Here is a 16,872-nt window from a genome sequence, read left to right as displayed (position 1 = left end):
TCCTTATCATTATAAAAATTCAATATTTTTCTATAATTTCACTTTTACAATACTTTATGTATATTTCATCATCTCATAACACATTCATTAAACTTTTATCATAATTTCATTATTCACATATTAAATTGCTTCACTCTTATATTTTTGAATATTTTTCAATTTAGTCCCTATTGCCATGTAATTTATTTTTCACCATATAAACAATTTAATCGAATAATTCATTATAATATCTTATTTCGTAACAAGTTTTCATGCATATTACTTCTCTTGTTTCAATTATAAATTTTACAAAGTTTACAATTTAATCCTTAACATCATGAAGATTCATTATTTACTATTATTTCACCTTAACATCACTTTGTAATCAATTACTACTTATCATATGTTTGTTTCATTAAAAACATCTTTTATAAAATATTTTAAATAAATTCATCCAAATACTAAAAAATATTAATTTTTCTAAAAAATTAAGCCATTTTTTTAAAATTATTTTTTAGAAATATTTTAGTGAAACGTTTACAAAATAAACGAGGAATTGCGGAGGCAAAATTTAATACAGATCATAAAAGGGACCAAAGTCTTCAAAGACAAATAACATCCATTAACGTGAAAATCTCCATAAAACCTGTTAAAGACAGACCATTAAATATAAAAACTACCCTAGCCTAGGACTTGGTCTCCGATCATCAATCCATCATACCCAAAATAGAATTCCAATTTGGTCCCCAACAATGGTGGACATACTAGTAGAAATGTAATAAGTTGATCAATGGCCACAATTCGGTCCCTTCTTCCTTACACAACAACCTCCCCCTTTTACCTTTCCCTGTCATAATCTCTAAGCTCAGGCAAAAGTTTTTCCAGTTTCAATAAAATCCTGGAAAACATTAATGCTATGGTGAAGAGATCATTACTTTCAATAACATTGACAAGGGAAAGGTAATTTTTTCTCTTTCTGTTTCTTTTTGTCATTTTGGTCCTTCTGCTTTATTTTGTTTTTTTTAAGTTTTAATCGTGCATGGCGACGTCCCTAACGTCCCAACAGTCGAAGAAAGGAATGCGTAGTCCCGGCGGTGCCAACAATGCTCAAGGTGGTTCACGTAATTCGACTGGACAACAAGTGAAGTTCGCTCGGCGGACATCCAGCGGACGGTACGTTAGTTTGTCGAGGGATGACATTGATATGTCCGGGGAGATGTCGGGGGATTACATGAACTACACCGTGCATATCCCTCCTACACCCGATAACCAACCGATGGATAACTCGATGGCCGCCAAAGCCGAAGAACAGTACGTTTCGAACTCGTTGTTCACCGGCGGGTTCAACAGCGTGACTCGAGCTCATTTAATGGATAAAGTGATCGACTCCGAGGTGACTCACCCTCAAATGGCGGGTGCAAAGGGTGCCTCTTGCGCTATGGCTGCATGTGATGGCAAAGTCATGAAAGATGAACGTGGAAATGACGTAATGCCTTGTGTATGCAGGTACATACATACACATATTCATGGTAGTTGATATGTATTTTGTCTCGTTTATTGAAAAATTGAATAAATTAATCTCTATATGTTAGATTAAAGAATAAACGAATTCTATTAAAAATTTCATTCATTTTTAACTGGTCTTTATACATCAGTATGAGATATATGTGGCATACCATGTGTAACTATTTAATTATTCTGTCAAACACGCTAATGTTTAATAAAAATGGCTCATTTGTTTTTTGGTCTAATATATATAGATTAATTTGCTCATTTTTTTAATAAAAAAAATAAAATGCAATTTGACTCTTAATATACGAGCTTCCATAGTATTGTTACCTATATACCTACATACATGATACATACAAGGAATTGAGACTACTATTGTTGCATTGGTTTTTTCTAGGTTCAAAATATGCAGAGATTGTTACATGGATGCTCAAAAGGACAAGGGTCTCTGCCCGGGTTGTAAGGAACCATACAAGGTCGGGGATTACGATGATGAGATAGAATACTCGAACGGAACGTTGAAATTGCCGGCTCCGAATGGTAAAAGAGATCCTAATAACATGTCAATGATGAAAAGGAATCAAGGGGGAGACTTTGATCACAACCGATGGTTGTTTGAAACAAGTGGTACTTATGGATATGGTAATGCTTTTCGTGATGATATGTATGGTGGTGATGATGGTGATGAAAGACTCCAAGGTGACATTGAGAACAATGATAAGCCATGGAAGCCCATAAGTCGTAAGATCCCAATCGATTCTGCCATCCTTAGCCCTTACAGGTTCGAGTTTTTCTTATTTTCGACTCGAAATTTGCTTGTTCGAAATATGAAATAAATGGAACAGGTTTGTTTTAACGTAGGTTATTGGTTTTCGTTCGATTGGTGGTGTTGGGCTTTTTCCTACATTGGAGAATTACGAATCCAAATGATGATGCTATATGGTTATGGACAATGTCAATCGTATGTGAAGTATGGTTTGCTTTCTCTTGGATCCTTGATCAAATTCCTAAAATATGTCCGGTAAATCGTACGACAGATCTCGAGGTTCTTCGAGAGAAGTTTGATTTACCGTCACCGTCAAATCCAACAGGACGATCAGATCTCCCGGGCATAGACTTGTTTGTATCGACTGCCGATCCGGAGAAGGAACCCCCACTTACCACTGCAAACACTATCCTTTCTATTTTAGCGGTTGATTACCCTGTCGAAAAAGTAGCGTGTTATACCTCCGACGATGGTGGCGCCCTCCTCACCTTCGAAGCGATGGCGGAAGCTGCAAGTTTCGCTGATTTATGGGTTCCATTCTGTCGGAAACACAATATCGAGCCGAGGAACCCTGATGCCTACTTCAACTTAAAAATCGATCCGACTAAGAATAAGAGTCGGTCTGACTTCGTAAAAGATCGAAGGAGAGTGAGAAGGGAGTACGATGAGTTTAAAGTTAGGATCAATGGACTCCCCGACTCGATTCGAAGACGATCCGAAGCATTCAATGCAAGGGAAGAAATGAAAATGCTAAAACACCTTAGGGAAACAGGAGCTGACCCTATGGAGAAACCTAAGATCCAAAAGGCAACATGGATGGCTGATGGTACACATTGGCCTGGAACTTGGGCCGTTGGAACCAGTGAACACTCTAAGGGTGACCATGCAGGGATTTTACAAGTCATGTTGAAACCACCGAGCCATGATCCACTTACCGGCAATGGCGAAGATAAGCTCATTGATTTCACCGACGTCGATATAAGACTCCCGATGCTCGTTTACGTCTCGAGAGAGAAAAGACCGGGATATGATCACAACAAGAAAGCCGGTGCCATGAACGCGTTGGTTCGAGCATCTGCGATCTTATCGAACGGTGCGTTCATCCTTAACCTCGATTGTGATCATTACATAAACAATTGTAAAGCTATTCGAGAAGGGATGTGTTTTATGATGGATCGAGGCGGTGAAGATATTTGTTACATTCAATTCCCTCAAAGATTTGAGGGGATCGATCCTTCTGATCGTTACGCCAATCACAACACGGTGTTTTTCGATGGTAATATGAGAGCACTTGATGGTGTACAAGGACCGGTTTACGTGGGAACTGGTTGTATGTTTAGGCGATTTGCTTTGTATGCATTTCCTCCTCCAAATCCTGATAAATTGACGCAAGCTAAAGAGAATGAAACGCAGCCATTAACGACCAGTGATCTGGACCCTGACCTGGATGTAAATCTGTTGCCGAAGCGATTCGGGAATTCAACGATGTTGGCGGAGTCTATCCCGGTTTGTGAGTTCCAAGGTCGACCTATTGCCGATCATCCGGCTATTAAATTTGGACGACCTCCCGGTGCTCTTAGGGTACCTCGTGAACCACTCGATGCTGTCACTGTTGCCGAAGCTGTTTCCGTCATTTCTTGCTGGTATGTCATTTCTTGCTGGTTGTACGTTCATCAATTTTCTTTAAAAAAATCGTCTAATTTAAATAATTCGTATTGTTTTTTGTTTCCGATAAGGTACGAGGACAAGACAGAATGGGGGGAACGAGTAGGGTGGATTTACGGCTCAGTGACGGAAGATGTGGTGACGGGGTTCCGTATGCACAACCGTGGGTGGCGATCAGTATATTGCATAACCAAACGTGACGCATTCCGTGGGTCAGCTCCGATCAACCTTACCGATCGTCTTCACCAAGTGCTCCGATGGGCAACAGGCTCCGTCGAGATATTCTTCTCAAGAAACAACGCCCTCCTCGCTACTCGCAAGCTCAAATTCCTCCAACGTTTAGCTTACCTAAACGTCGGCATTTACCCATTCACATCATTTTTCCTCATCGTTTATTGTTTCCTCCCCGCACTTTCACTAATCTCCGGCCAGTTCATCGTGAAACAATTAAACCTCTTTTTTTTGATTTACCTTATGATTATCACATTTTGCCTCATAGGTTTAGCACTCCTCGAGGTAAGATGGGCTCAGATTTCACTTGAAGATTGGTGGAGAAATGAACAGTTTTGGCTCATATCAGGAACCAGTTCTCATTTCGCTGCATGTATTCAAGGTCTTTTGAAAGTAATTGCAGGTATTGAAATCTCATTTACATTAACAGCAAAATCAGCAAGTGAGGATGAAGATGATATATATGCAGATTTATACTTAGTGAAATGGACTTCATTAATGATTCCACCTATTGTTATCGCCATGGTCAATATCATTGCTCTTATGATTGCTTTTGCGAGAACACTTTTCGGTACCGGACAATGGAATATGTTCATCGGAGGAGCTTTCTTTGCTTTTTGGGTTTTAGCTCATTTATATCCTTTCCTTAAAGGGTTAATGGGTCGACGAAGAAAAACACCCACCATTGTTTTCGTTTGGGCTGGTCTTATCGCCATTATTATTTCCTTGTTATGGCTCGCTATAAACCCAGGAGCACTCGGAAACCTCGGAGCCACCGGTACCGGTGCTGGTTTTGTATTCCCTTAATTGCAAAACGCTTCACATTTCTCATGTTTTGCAGGGTTTTTTTTTTTGTATACATTTATTTTTTTTCTAGAGACACCATTGTTTGACCATATTGCCAAAAGTGTACAACATGCATACTGGTAAAAGAATGATAAACTGATTTTCTTTTTGTGCCAAAAAAATTCATATGATTCTTTTTCTTTTTTTTTTCTTTTCAATAGATTTTCTGGGGATAATTTGAGGAATAAGCATTGGACCCTGGAAATTCATATGTATCTATATGTTCATATGTTCCAAATGCTCCTGGAAATTCTTGCTCCTATTGGACCATTTGTATCTATATGCATTAGGATCCCGATTCATGGATTTCTCGGTCGGAGAAATCAAAATAAGAGGATTGAACAATTTCTTCAGACTCTTTTTCAAATTCGATAAATGTTGGTTGATAATATATTTCATTATAGTTCTATGATTCAAAGTATCATTTCCAATTTGATTCTTTTGAATTCCATATTCGAAGTTGCGATCGGATCGTTTCATTCAAAAGAATTGATTCAATACATTTCTTATGTACCCATAGGTGATATATTGGATTTGAATCAGATTTCGGATCAATCTATCTTGATTGACTGCCTCCATTATGTTGTTGCTAGCAAATACCACTATTTTTTGTTTTGGATCTTCCAAATCATTCCCACAGGAGAATAGGACCCTTTTTTTTCTGATCCTTCGATAAAAAGATTCATTTTCTTCTGATCCTCTGATAAAAAGATTCATTTTCTTCATAAAAAATAGGAGGTAGAGCCGATAAAGATTTCTTTTCGATTTATCCCTAGAGTTGAATACCTCATTCAGGAATTGTTTTTTATCTAATCCGTATGAATCAATAGAAAAGGCAAATCCCTTATAATACACTAAATCCAGCTCGATTATTGATAGAGTAAATAGATCTTCCATTTCTTGAAATCTCTCTTCTGATTCAAAATCGTGGTGAAACTTGTATCCCCCTATTCTGGTCATGCAATAGATGAAATAAATCAAAAAATAATTTTTTGTTCAAGAATGAAATCTTATTGGAACTGTCCAGTTCATCCTTCGGAACCATATTACATCCTGGATTTGATGAAATAAGATGAATTGAGACGGTATTTTGTAAATACGTAATTGTCTTGAATATATTAACTATTTCTTTATTTTCCAATTGCTTGGAAGGGACAAAAGAAACATCTTGTTCTTTCTTTTGAACCTCTCAGTAGGATTCAAACTCAGATGAAGTTCTGACCATCTATCAGAAAAAAGAATAAATGGATCTTGTAAGATTCCTAAGAAATTCTTCGATTTCTTTTGAAGCAAATGATTATTCATCCGCTTCTCACGTTCTATGAATAGCCAGGGCATTGAGAAATATTCAAAAAGGCACTTAGGGAATCGGTCTAATTCTATCTCCGTTCGTTCCATTTGAAGACAGGAAGGATCCCAAAGAATCGGTCTTTCTTTTAGTTGTTGAACCTCTCTTTGATTGATTAATGTGTAATATTCTGAATCCTCATTACTAATGGAATCGACACGATCTCTAGATTAATCAGAAGATCCTTTCAATTGGTGAGAATTTGTTACTTGAACAAAACTAGATCTTGTGGAATCATATTGAATATTTGACGATACATTCCGTACCTTGCTAAAAAATCAATCCCTGTTTACCAACCATACATTGTCTAACCAAATCCAGTTCTCTCTCGATATGTTTCTCAAAAAATCCGATTTGTGTGGATTCTTCCCGCAACTAATGAAGAGATCTTGGCGGAATTGCCACATATGAAATTGAGCATGATCAAACAATTCCCAATCATGATCCTTGCGGATCGAATCATCCACCATATAATATACAAAAAGGAACTCCCGATATTTGATATCTTTCTCTTTGAATGAGATCTCAATTCCAGCGACGGTGTCATTAGATATCTTACAACTAGAATCCCTCTCGTGTCAAAAAAGACAGATGTGATTAAAACTTATAATTAAATTATTTTTAAAAATATTATTTTTATACAAGTTATAAAAATTATATTATAAGCACGAGCACACATAAGTGTTTTGGATGGTTATGGCCTAAATATTATTATATTACAAATCCTAAAAGATTATATTATAAAAATAATGTGTATTTTATAAAGTTATATAATAAAAAATTATATCATTTAAATCCTAAATTTCTTTAAAAGTTATGGCTAAAAAATTTATTATAAAAAATAATTTACATGTTATACAAGTGTCATGATATATTTATTATATAAACTTGTGATTAATAAGTATAAACATAACTTATTTATGTGTCCATGCTAGACCTGTCCATGGGCCGGGTTCGGGTCGGGCCCGAAAAAAATTTTTGGCCCGACTCTTAGGCCCGGGCTCGGCCCGGCCTGAAATATGGGCCTGAAATTTTACCCATGCCCGGCCCGGGAAAAAATAATAAGCCCGAGCCCGGCCCAGCCCGGCCCGATTTTTAATAAACACAAAAAAAATATTTTAAAAATAAAAAAAATAAAAATATTTTTAAAGTATTTTAAAATTAAAAAATAAAAATAAAAAATATATATTTATTATAATTGGGCCGGGCCGGGCCCGGGCCAAAAAAGTTGAGCCCGAGCCCGGCCCATTTTTTAAACGGGCCTCGTTTTTTTGCCCAAGCCCATATTTCGGGCCTATATTTTTACCCGAACCCTCCCATATTTCGGGCGGGCTGTCGGGCCGGCTCGGGCCGCCCTGCCCATGGACAAGTCTAGTCCATGCTATACATTATAAAAATAATATACTTATTCATAAAAATATACATAGTTTTTTTTTCCATAACTTATTTATAAAAGATAATTTTCTAAAGTTGTGATAAAATATTATGTTATTTATAAAAATATTGTGAAAGTTATTAGATAATTTATAACACTTTTTTTATGAAAGTTATATATTGTAAAAATTTATATTAAGTTTATTTAATTTACGTATTGTAATAAAAGGATATAAGTTAACATAAGTTTCATTATAAAAATTTATATAATTAAAGTTAGACTATTTGGACTTTGAAACCCAATATTATAAAGTCGATGCTAATTATGCATACAAAAAATTTCTTGCAGCATATCGTGATGTATGATATCATTTGAGAGAATGATTCCAGACACAATCACCGTAGACAACTCGTGAACTCTTTAATTTAAAACATACAATGCTTTGAAATGTGGTGAAGACATTTGTTGCTCTAAAAAATTATTTTACATATTAACATCACCTTAATATAAGAAAAAAAATAATGTTGAATCATACTAACATGTTACATTTTTCATAACTTGAATCATACTTTGAAAAATACATGAAAAAAAAATCTTAATAATTTTAATAATGCATATTCAAATTCAGATAATGATTTGTTCGTTAAAGACCAACAAGTAACAATAAGAAGCATATGTTAAATATTAAAAACAAAACGACTCATCAAATATGCACTAAAACAATTAGATAAAATTGCATATAATACGTATTTTCTTATTTTTATTAATAATTATATTATCAACAACTTTTTTATATTAATAATACATTAATAATTTAATTTTTGTTTATTTTTATCATATTAATAACTTTTTATAATAATTAATATTTTTTACTGTGAAAGATAACAAAAAAATTTACGATCTAATTACACTCCGTCAATCAAAGAATATAAAGAACTACAATTTTTTTTTTTGTAATTACAAGCGTATAATTAATACTCTAGACCCTAATAAATTTTCTATTAATAAAATGAAATTAAATAATTTTAAATAAAATTATTTTTTTAACTTGAAAAATATATTTAAAATAGATGAAATGACAACTTATCATAATGCTATGATGCCACATATGATTTAGATATATATCATAATCTCTCAAATTTGACCAGCAAGCCAACCCGAATTAACCCGAATGAGCCAAACTCGAACTAATCCAAACCCAAAATAATATGAAAACAAAATGATCTAAACCCGAAATCACCCAAAATTTGCCAACATTTTAAGGAAGGTGATGAGAGATGGCCAACATTTGACTTGCCATTGTTTACTATCAAACAGGTCAAGCAACGGAAGACAATCCAAATCTTTGAAGTCGTATTCACATAAAGCTAAACATGTGCATTCCTGAATTAGATGTCAGGTTGATTTCAAACTAAAGAAATCTCTAACTGTGAAGATGCTAAAAAAAAGAAACCTACAAATCCATCTTACACATCGGCTGCCTCGAACGGGACTCGGACAAACAATTGACCATGCAGGGTAACCACAGCCGAAGTGTGGTGCGGGTCGATTCTAGATGGCAAGCTGACAACCTGGACACAATCACACATACCGTTAGTGCACATCAGAAACAGCTATCTGAAGAACAAATGCGGTGAATGAACCCCGCCTAATCATTGAAACAGATCATGCATCCTACTGTACGTTGTAATATGATCAACTCGGACAAACCTTTTTGAAGGGTGTAACACCCCAAGGATTTTTGAGTTCCTTTGGTTGACCGGATATAACCAAACGTCCTGCTGGATCAGACTGAACATGCACCTGGTTCATTTAAAAACAATACTGTAGTTCATCAGCGATAATCAAACACATACGGGGGATCCTTGTTCGTGCTAAATTAAGAATCTTGGCCAAACAGTAGATCTCGAGATTAACATAATTAGCTAATTGCAACCCAGAAATTTACAGAAAGGATTGTGTTCAGGTAGCACGTATAATAGCAAGACTAATGCAAATTTAGCACATTAAGATCACTATTAACAACATAAGTGGTAGACCTAATGATATATCGGCTTAACTGGACGGGCTCAAGTTTTTCCCAGTTACTCCAGTCCTGCAATTTTACTACTAGCAAACGTGAAACTCAAAACAGAGAATCATCTAAAGATATACGAACCTCCTCACGAAGAAGCCCGGGAACCAAAGCATAGACCTCATAGCAGTCAACCTGTGAGGACCACAGAGAAAGAATCACAGATAAAGAGCAAATCAGCTATGTAATCACATTATCCTAAGAGTAAACAAGAGAAAGACTTACGGTTTTTTGCACATTAATCTTCACCCAATCAGCTGGGGCTCCGACATCAACAACCGCAGTATCCAACCTACCAAAAGAACGCCTAATTTCGGCATCTTGAAAAGTCAAGATACTGTCTCATATACATTATTAAAAAAAGTAGGGAATAGGAATAAGTAACGGGCATTCGTAACTGTGATTTAGTTGCCTTAAGTTGAGAAACTCGGACACCAGAGTCCAAAGTGGATGGCTTTTTACGCTTCAATAAACCTGAGGTAACAACTGAATCTTATAAATAAAGACAATTTTTAGCATTGTAGTAGAGGTTCATGTGCTAAGCCAGCATATAAGAAATACCAAAATTTTTAAGTTGTCTGTCACTTTTGAGCGTTGGACTAGAGGTCTTGTCCTAGATAATTCAAAAACATTGCATAAAAACGGTGAGGTCAGGGCAGACGAAAGAAAGGAAAAAGAGTAAAGATTAACAAAACAGTAAATGCATATAAGCTTAGAAGGTCTCCACAAACCTTGATGATTGGATGACAGACCTCACCGTTATCGAGAACACGTTGAGAATGCCAGCTCCGCATCGCACGAGCAGCAGCATCTCTCTTTGCCCTACCTGACCCAGGAGCTTGATTACTACCAGCCTACAAAAAAATTAATTGTAATTATTGCATAACCATATATATATCGTAACAAATTCATGTACCGGTCAACTAAAAATCTAACAAGAAAAGAGAGACTAGTATGTTAGCTCTTTCCATGTATATGATTTCGCGTTAAGTATACAATTAATGTTAAGGACACCAAGCATTTAAGACCATAGTTTCAACCACCAAACATCTAATTTGTCATGTTGTGCAAAACAATAATGTCTATCATATCATCGTACAAATCAACGTAGCTGTCTCAAAAACTAACATGCAAGTATAATTACATATAGTATTACAGAGAAAATTAAAGCATTCCTTTTAGGGAGATAAACCTACTCGATTCCTTTCTCCTACCAACTTAGGCACTAACGGTTATTTTCATTACAGAATTTTGATTACAAGATTTACAATGTCCTAGTAAGTTGTTATCTATTGAAAACAAGACAACACTTGCATATATAATAGCCAAAATCTCACTAGTTCATTGCAGGAAGACATAAAAATTACATGAAAGAAAATGGGATAAACATAAGACATGGCTACAACAAACAACATTCATGTTGAAGTTGACCGGCAAGCATATTTACCTGAGCTTCAACTCCATTAGGCTCAACAAATGAAGTATCTGCATGAGGGAGCATGCCACCGTGTATTTTATGCTTTTCATACTCAAGCAGTGCCTAATCGATGGAACCAAATAACAAGAGAACCACATTTTAAATTAACAAATAAAGGAAAAACAAAAACTAGAGCTGACAGAAGAAGGGCTCGGGGTTGTGGCCTTAAATCACATGGTATGTGTTTTCAAATTGAAAAGAAATCATCAGTCAGAGCAAAACCTTCTCATAAAAGATACGGAATGTCCATGATACAGTAGTACAGGTCCTATGCCAAAGGAACAAACGATAAAAGGAGCATCATTAACATAATTTATTCATAATAAAGGTACATCATTAACAAATTGGACGAGTTAGTTTCAATAGGAGGAAGATGTAGGCTTTCTGCAGTTAAGTTACGGAAATTGCTCTGTAAGCTAGAAGACAGATATCGACAAGAAAGTAGACTAATCCTTACTTCGGAGGGTTAAATGATTCGCCCACTTGCCTCCACAATTTGCATGAGGTCACCTAAAAAGCCCACAGCACGGTTAAAAAGGCAAGTCGATAACTCTGTCTTATTCTTAACCGTAAATGTATTAATTTCCTCGATTATCATAAATAAACAAAGCAACTAAACAAATCATATATTTCCAATTGCGTAAACCCGAATAACTACAATTCAATGTCATGCAAATACCACATTTTAACAAAAAGAACAGAAAATTAAAAGATTCATATCCTATCCTATTGAAGGCAAACCTGTTCATAGCCACCTAATTTAATGACAGCTCTCCATAACCTGTAAAAAAATTACAGAAAGGTTATATTATACCACAAAGGTTTCATTTTTGAATAAGAACGAAACAAGTTTGCAATTAACATTAGAACTTTGAAAGGCTTACTTAAGTAAATTTAGATCCTCCTTGTAAAACTTAGGGTGCTTGAATTCCAGGTTCTTCTCCTTGTAAAAGGCTTCAACCTCCTTCACAAAAGCTGCTTGTTCTTCCTCAGTGTCTGACCCTGAGTTATCAAAGCATAGATTAGGGTTTTTATCACCAAGTTCAGTTGCTAATTGCATATTCATTTCCCTTTCAGTAGACAAGTCCTTTAACTGTTCCCCATTGTCAATGCCATGGTCATCATCTTGGGGTTTCATGTCAGAGTTGGGGCTTCCATAAAGACCATTATCATGTGAATGAATGGGGCCACCACCAACACCACCGTCACCACCCTCATCGTCATGGTCAACAACTCCCATCTTGGTATCAGTTTCAGCTAAAGATTTGTCTTCAACACCAACACTCTCTTCAGGCTTCATTTTTTCTTCATTTTGAGCACCAACAACAATGAGAGCTTTGCTAGTATCTTCAATGGCCTGTTGTGCTACTGAATCTGGGTTGTCACCAACCAGCTGATCAGCCTCCAATCTCACATCTTCTTCAACTTGAACTTGGTCTTTAACTTCAGCAGCTCCAGTCTCGGCCTCCATTGGGACTTGACCCTCAGTTTCTGTTTCCTCCATAACTGGTTTTGAACCATCCATTTCAGCCTCACTAACACCACCAATCACCTTCTCAGGTTCCTAAAATCCAAAAATGGAGAAAAGATAAGAAAAACCCATAAACCCAAACGCTTTTCTTCAAACAGAAAGACAATGAAAACAAGATTAAATAAAAAAACCAAAACACCACCCTCAAAAAAATTCACTCCTTTTTTTTAACTCATTTATATTACAACCTAAAAAAAAACTTTGCTTATACTTGCATCCATCCCTGCTTTCTAGGTAAAAAAAAAGAGGGTTTTTATTTTGAGCCCAGCAAAAAATATGAAAAAAAAATCCTAAAAAACATAAACTCAGAGGGATTTATGGCATTAATGAACCCTAAACAGACCCAAAAAAAAATGACTTACCGTCTTTATTCCAAGGAACAACCTTAAAGACCCAACTGCAGGTTGAACCCTTGGCTTGGCCTGGAGCTGGGTTTTGAATTGAAAAAAAAAAGGAAAGAGAAGATACAAGAGGGGGAGAATTGAACTGTTGACCTAATTAAAAAATAGAACTACTGTTGAAGGGATGGAGCGGTGTTATTTACTTTTTTTTTATCTAAAACCAAACCATTTAAATGAAATTGACCCTTCAAAGTCTTAATGGGCTTGAGCCCATTTCCAACAACATATGAAGCCCATTTATGTGCAAAGTTTTTTCTTAAAAAACACAAGTCTTTGTCATTATTAAAAATATTAGCTTATTCTATAAAGGAGACTCGGTAAAATAATTCAATAATCAATTGATCCCTCGATAGAAAGTAGCACTTAATTGAGTTTTTAATCAAAAATAAGTAATTAATTAATCTCTCGAAAAGTCAATTTTCATGTATTTTAAAGCAAAATTATTAAATTTTGCCACGACGCGAAATTAACGAAGGTTAGGAGCTTACATGAGAAATTGAGCTTTTTGAGGGTTTAGTTAATTACTTATTCTCAATTGAAGGTTCAATTGAGTGTTGTTTTTGATTGAGGGCTCAATTGATTATTAAATTATTTTACAATATTTTTTATATAATAAACTAAATATATTCTAAATTCAAATAATTAGGGTTTATTGTACCAAATATAATTAATTAAATTTTAAATTAACCCATAAAGTTTAAAAATGTTTCAATTGAATCGTTTTATTAAAGTATGGTTCCAGTTAAGCTTACCATATCAATTTAGCTATCAGCTTTGACGTTAAACAGTAAATTAAAGTATTATAATACATTTATTAGTACGCATTTAGAAAAACAGAATCACGGTCGATCCAATTTGACATTTAACATCCGTACTTACAACTAGACTATTTAAAAGACCAAATTAGAACAATACTTTTATTTTAAGGATTCAATTAAAACATTTAAATTTATGAACCAATTGAAAATTTATCTCATAATTTGAATACATCTAACAAAATTAAACCCAGAATTCATTATTTCGTATTTATCTATACTATTACTAAATTGGGAGATCCATTTCATTACTCATTTATCTATTAATATCAAATACAATGAACACATGTGTCGGTTGAATCTTAACTCAATTGACATCGGTATTGTTATCAGTGCATGAGGAAGAGTTATGAATAATTTTAGGCATTATATAAAAAACAGATATGGTAAGAATATTAAAAGAAAATCTACAAAATCTGTGTAGCTAATTATACTTGGTATGTTTTAATTTTCAAAATCAGATTATACTAAAATTATCAAATAAAATTAATGAATGTCAATTTATGGCACATTTGACATGTGTTTGAATTTTTTATTATTTTTCTGAATTTGGTAAGAGTGTTGCCTGCAATGGTAACTTACCATAACTTACCAAAGTGGGAAAATTATCCAGTAATTTAAAAATATATATTAAATTATACACGAACTATAGTTTAATGTATAATTTTATACATAAATTTTAATTTTGTATAATTTTATACATGAAATTTTAATTTGATCTAATTCTTTTAAATTATTAACACAATTATTGATATAACATCATTTTATATTTACATATTGCATACATAAATAATTATATTTATCAAATATTAAATAAATAATGTATTTATTTCTTTGAATGGATATGATTAAATCAACAGTAAAATTTTAAGTAAACATTTAAACTACAATTAAAATTTCACGTATATAATTGCACTTATTTGGTTGAATAGTTCCATAGTTTAACCCAAATCGTCCCGGAAAATGATGTGGCACTAGATGACCAATCTGCAATAGACAAATGGTGTTATATTTTAAAAATATATAATTTTTAAAATTTTCCATTATTTCATTTTGTTTTATTTTCCCTTCATTTCTGTTTCTATTTTCCTTTTTATCTCCTTTTCCCTTTCTTTCATTTTCTTTGTTCTTCGCAACATAAACTCAGTGATTGGAAATTTCTAGTTTCCATCAGAAAATTCATAATTTTTCATAAGAAATCTCAAAGTCTGGCGGCCATTTCAAGATTCCGGTGAGGTTATTTTCCGACTACAAAGGAAATGCTTGCAAAAGATATGATCTTTTGTGCAATAGGGAAGAAGAACTAAGCAAATTCTCCATGCTCAAGCAATCAAAGCTTCATCCACTAAGTTATTCGGTAATCATCACCAAAATTCCTTAATTACAAACCAAATACTATAATCAAGCTATTATGAACAGAGACAGACCCAATCTGACTTATTTTTTCCCTAAAATTAAAGTAATATATTTCAGTTTTCACTAAAGCACAACCAAAGGACATGGTTAAAATCATTTTCTTTCATGAATCGATGAGAAGTGTTTTTTCTTCTTGGTGCTTAGTTCCAGCTTTTGCTTTCTTTCACTGAAAGTTAGAAGTGATACCGCTGAAATTGCTCTTTTCTTTCCAAACCCTTATATCCTAACACAACGAGCTTGGCCACCAACCGCCGACGGAGATTCGATATCTTTGTCTTGCAAATCGTGTGGGCTTAGACCATTCCTTCGCTAGCTCGAGTCAACCTTTCTTATAAAAATCTGTCTACACCCACCGGCTTCCTTCCCTATTTGCTGGAAAAGCGACTACATCCTCGGCTTAAGAATTAGTCTCGGTTGATTATGACTGGTCGTTCAATTGCAAGTTCTATTCCTTTTTCTCACTTGAAAGATGGGAAAGCCTTTTTAGCGTAGGAGAGCTCCTGACTTTCATGATCGCCTATCGCCTTTTTCCTACTTCATCTGCAGATCGGATTTGCGTCTAAGTAAGCCTAACTCAAATCCAGAATTCTAAACTTCTTTTTTATTTTTCACCTCAAAAATTGCCTAAGAGCACGCGGTTTCTAGACTAAAAATTTATCCCATTGGCACTAGAACAACATCGAGAATTCAACCATTGTCAACATGCCCAACAAGAAATCAAAGATGGCATCCGTCGTTACTGCCACTTCGATTCTATCACAAGAAAAGATAAGGAACAAACCACCCAAAGCAACACCATGATCACCAAGGAGAGTTCTAGCCTTTGAAGCTTCACGGGAAACAAAAGGAAAGAAGAAAGAAATGGGAAGTGAGACAATACTAATAAGGGAGGAGGGGACGGAGAGAAGATTGGGCAACGATGGAAAATACAAAGAAAAAAATGTTTTCTTTTAAGTTATATCAAGAATAAAAAGGAAATTAGTTAAGAATAATTCAAATAGTCAAGAGTGCTCTCTCTTAGTGTCCCCGAGAAACAATGATAGTTGTGGTTGGGTTGAAAGAGAGTGGTGACTTTTTTTAGAATGGGGAGGGACGAGATTTCTCTCATCGAAGAAGAACTTGTCCAATTATCTCTGAAAAGTTCGTTGGTCATCCCAAGTGATAAGTCAGCGTTGCTATGCTTTATTTGGACGAAGAAATCATATAATCTCGATAGTTTTCGAGCACAACTCAAGAGTATATGGAAGATAAGAAAGAAGTTTGATATTGAAGTAGCAGGGCAAAATTTATTCTTGATCTCATTTGAGAATGAAGATGATATGGAAATTATCATGGAGGGACGGCCTTGGTTATTTAAAAGGCAACTAATAATCTTTGATCGGCTGGTAGAACCTATCGAGAGGAGTAAGATTCGTCTTGTGTTTTTTTTTTTCCATTTT

The 16,872-nt window shown here is 34.8% G+C and overlaps 2 protein-coding genes across 4 annotated transcripts; one reads left to right on the top strand and one right to left on the bottom strand.

Annotated features, from left to right (window-relative positions):
- Positions 1 to 788: 788 nt before the first annotated feature.
- LOC107898894 (cellulose synthase-like protein D4) lies at positions 789 to 5,256 on the top strand. Of its 2 annotated transcripts, XM_016824465.2 has the most exons (5): positions 789 to 939; positions 1,046 to 1,485; positions 1,886 to 2,269; positions 2,350 to 3,897; positions 3,991 to 5,256. In XM_016824465.2, the coding sequence occupies exons 2-5, from the start codon at positions 1,058 to 1,060 to the stop codon at positions 4,955 to 4,957; spliced, it is 3,327 nt and encodes a 1,108-aa protein (XP_016679954.1). In that variant the 5' UTR covers positions 789 to 939; positions 1,046 to 1,057; the 3' UTR covers positions 4,958 to 5,256. The 2 variants fall into 2 exon arrangements, with proteins under 2 accessions (XP_016679954.1, XP_016679953.1); XM_016824464.2 differs by having other exon boundaries at positions 789 to 1,485.
- Positions 5,257 to 8,997: 3,741 nt separating this feature from the next.
- LOC107898893 (AT-rich interactive domain-containing protein 6) lies at positions 8,998 to 13,356 on the bottom strand. 2 transcript variants are annotated; one of them, XM_016824462.2, is made up of 13 exons: positions 13,164 to 13,356; positions 12,155 to 12,834; positions 12,012 to 12,051; positions 11,728 to 11,780; positions 11,493 to 11,538; positions 11,241 to 11,333; positions 10,525 to 10,647; positions 10,355 to 10,406; positions 10,192 to 10,267; positions 10,019 to 10,100; positions 9,878 to 9,928; positions 9,430 to 9,522; positions 8,998 to 9,290 (listed from the first exon to the last, which is right to left on the bottom strand). In XM_016824462.2, exons 2-13 carry the CDS (start codon positions 12,793 to 12,795, stop codon positions 9,186 to 9,188), a joined length of 1,455 nt encoding a protein of 484 aa, XP_016679951.1. In that variant the 5' UTR covers positions 12,796 to 12,834; positions 13,164 to 13,356; the 3' UTR covers positions 8,998 to 9,185. The 2 variants fall into 2 exon arrangements, with proteins under 2 accessions (XP_016679951.1, XP_016679952.1); XM_016824463.2 differs by having other exon boundaries at positions 10,546 to 10,647.
- Positions 13,357 to 16,872: the final 3,516 nt, after the last annotated feature.

The sequence above is a fragment of the Gossypium hirsutum genome, chromosome D04 (assembly GCF_007990345.1).
Source record: "Gossypium hirsutum isolate 1008001.06 chromosome D04, Gossypium_hirsutum_v2.1, whole genome shotgun sequence".
NCBI lineage: Eukaryota > Viridiplantae > Streptophyta > Magnoliopsida > Malvales > Malvaceae > Gossypium > Gossypium hirsutum.
Note: the sequence above shows the minus strand (reverse complement) of the source record. Positions and strands in the feature narration are given on the sequence as shown.

Bases quoted from the DNA above. Each gene is read 5' to 3' on its own strand.
- LOC107898894 (XM_016824464.2), top strand. From the start codon at position 1,019: ATGGCGACGTCCCTAACGTCCCAACAGTCGAAGAAAGGAATGCGTAGT. The intron at 2,270-2,349 runs GTTCGAGTTTTT...GTTTTAACGTAG, and splicing joins GCCATCCTTAGCCCTTACAG to GTTATTGGTTTTCGTTCGAT. The intron at 3,898-3,990 runs GTATGTCATTTC...GTTTCCGATAAG, and splicing joins GTTTCCGTCATTTCTTGCTG to GTACGAGGACAAGACAGAAT.
- LOC107898893 (XM_016824462.2), bottom strand. From the start codon at position 12,795: ATGGATGGTTCAAAACCAGTTATGGAGGAAACAGAAACTGAGGGTCAA. The intron at 9,929-10,018 runs GTAAGTCTTTCT...TGGTCCTCACAG, and splicing joins AGATTAATGTGCAAAAAACC to GTTGACTGCTATGAGGTCTA. The intron at 9,291-9,429 runs GTTTGTCCGAGT...GATTGTGTCCAG, and splicing joins GTGTTACACCCTTCAAAAAG to GTTGTCAGCTTGCCATCTAG.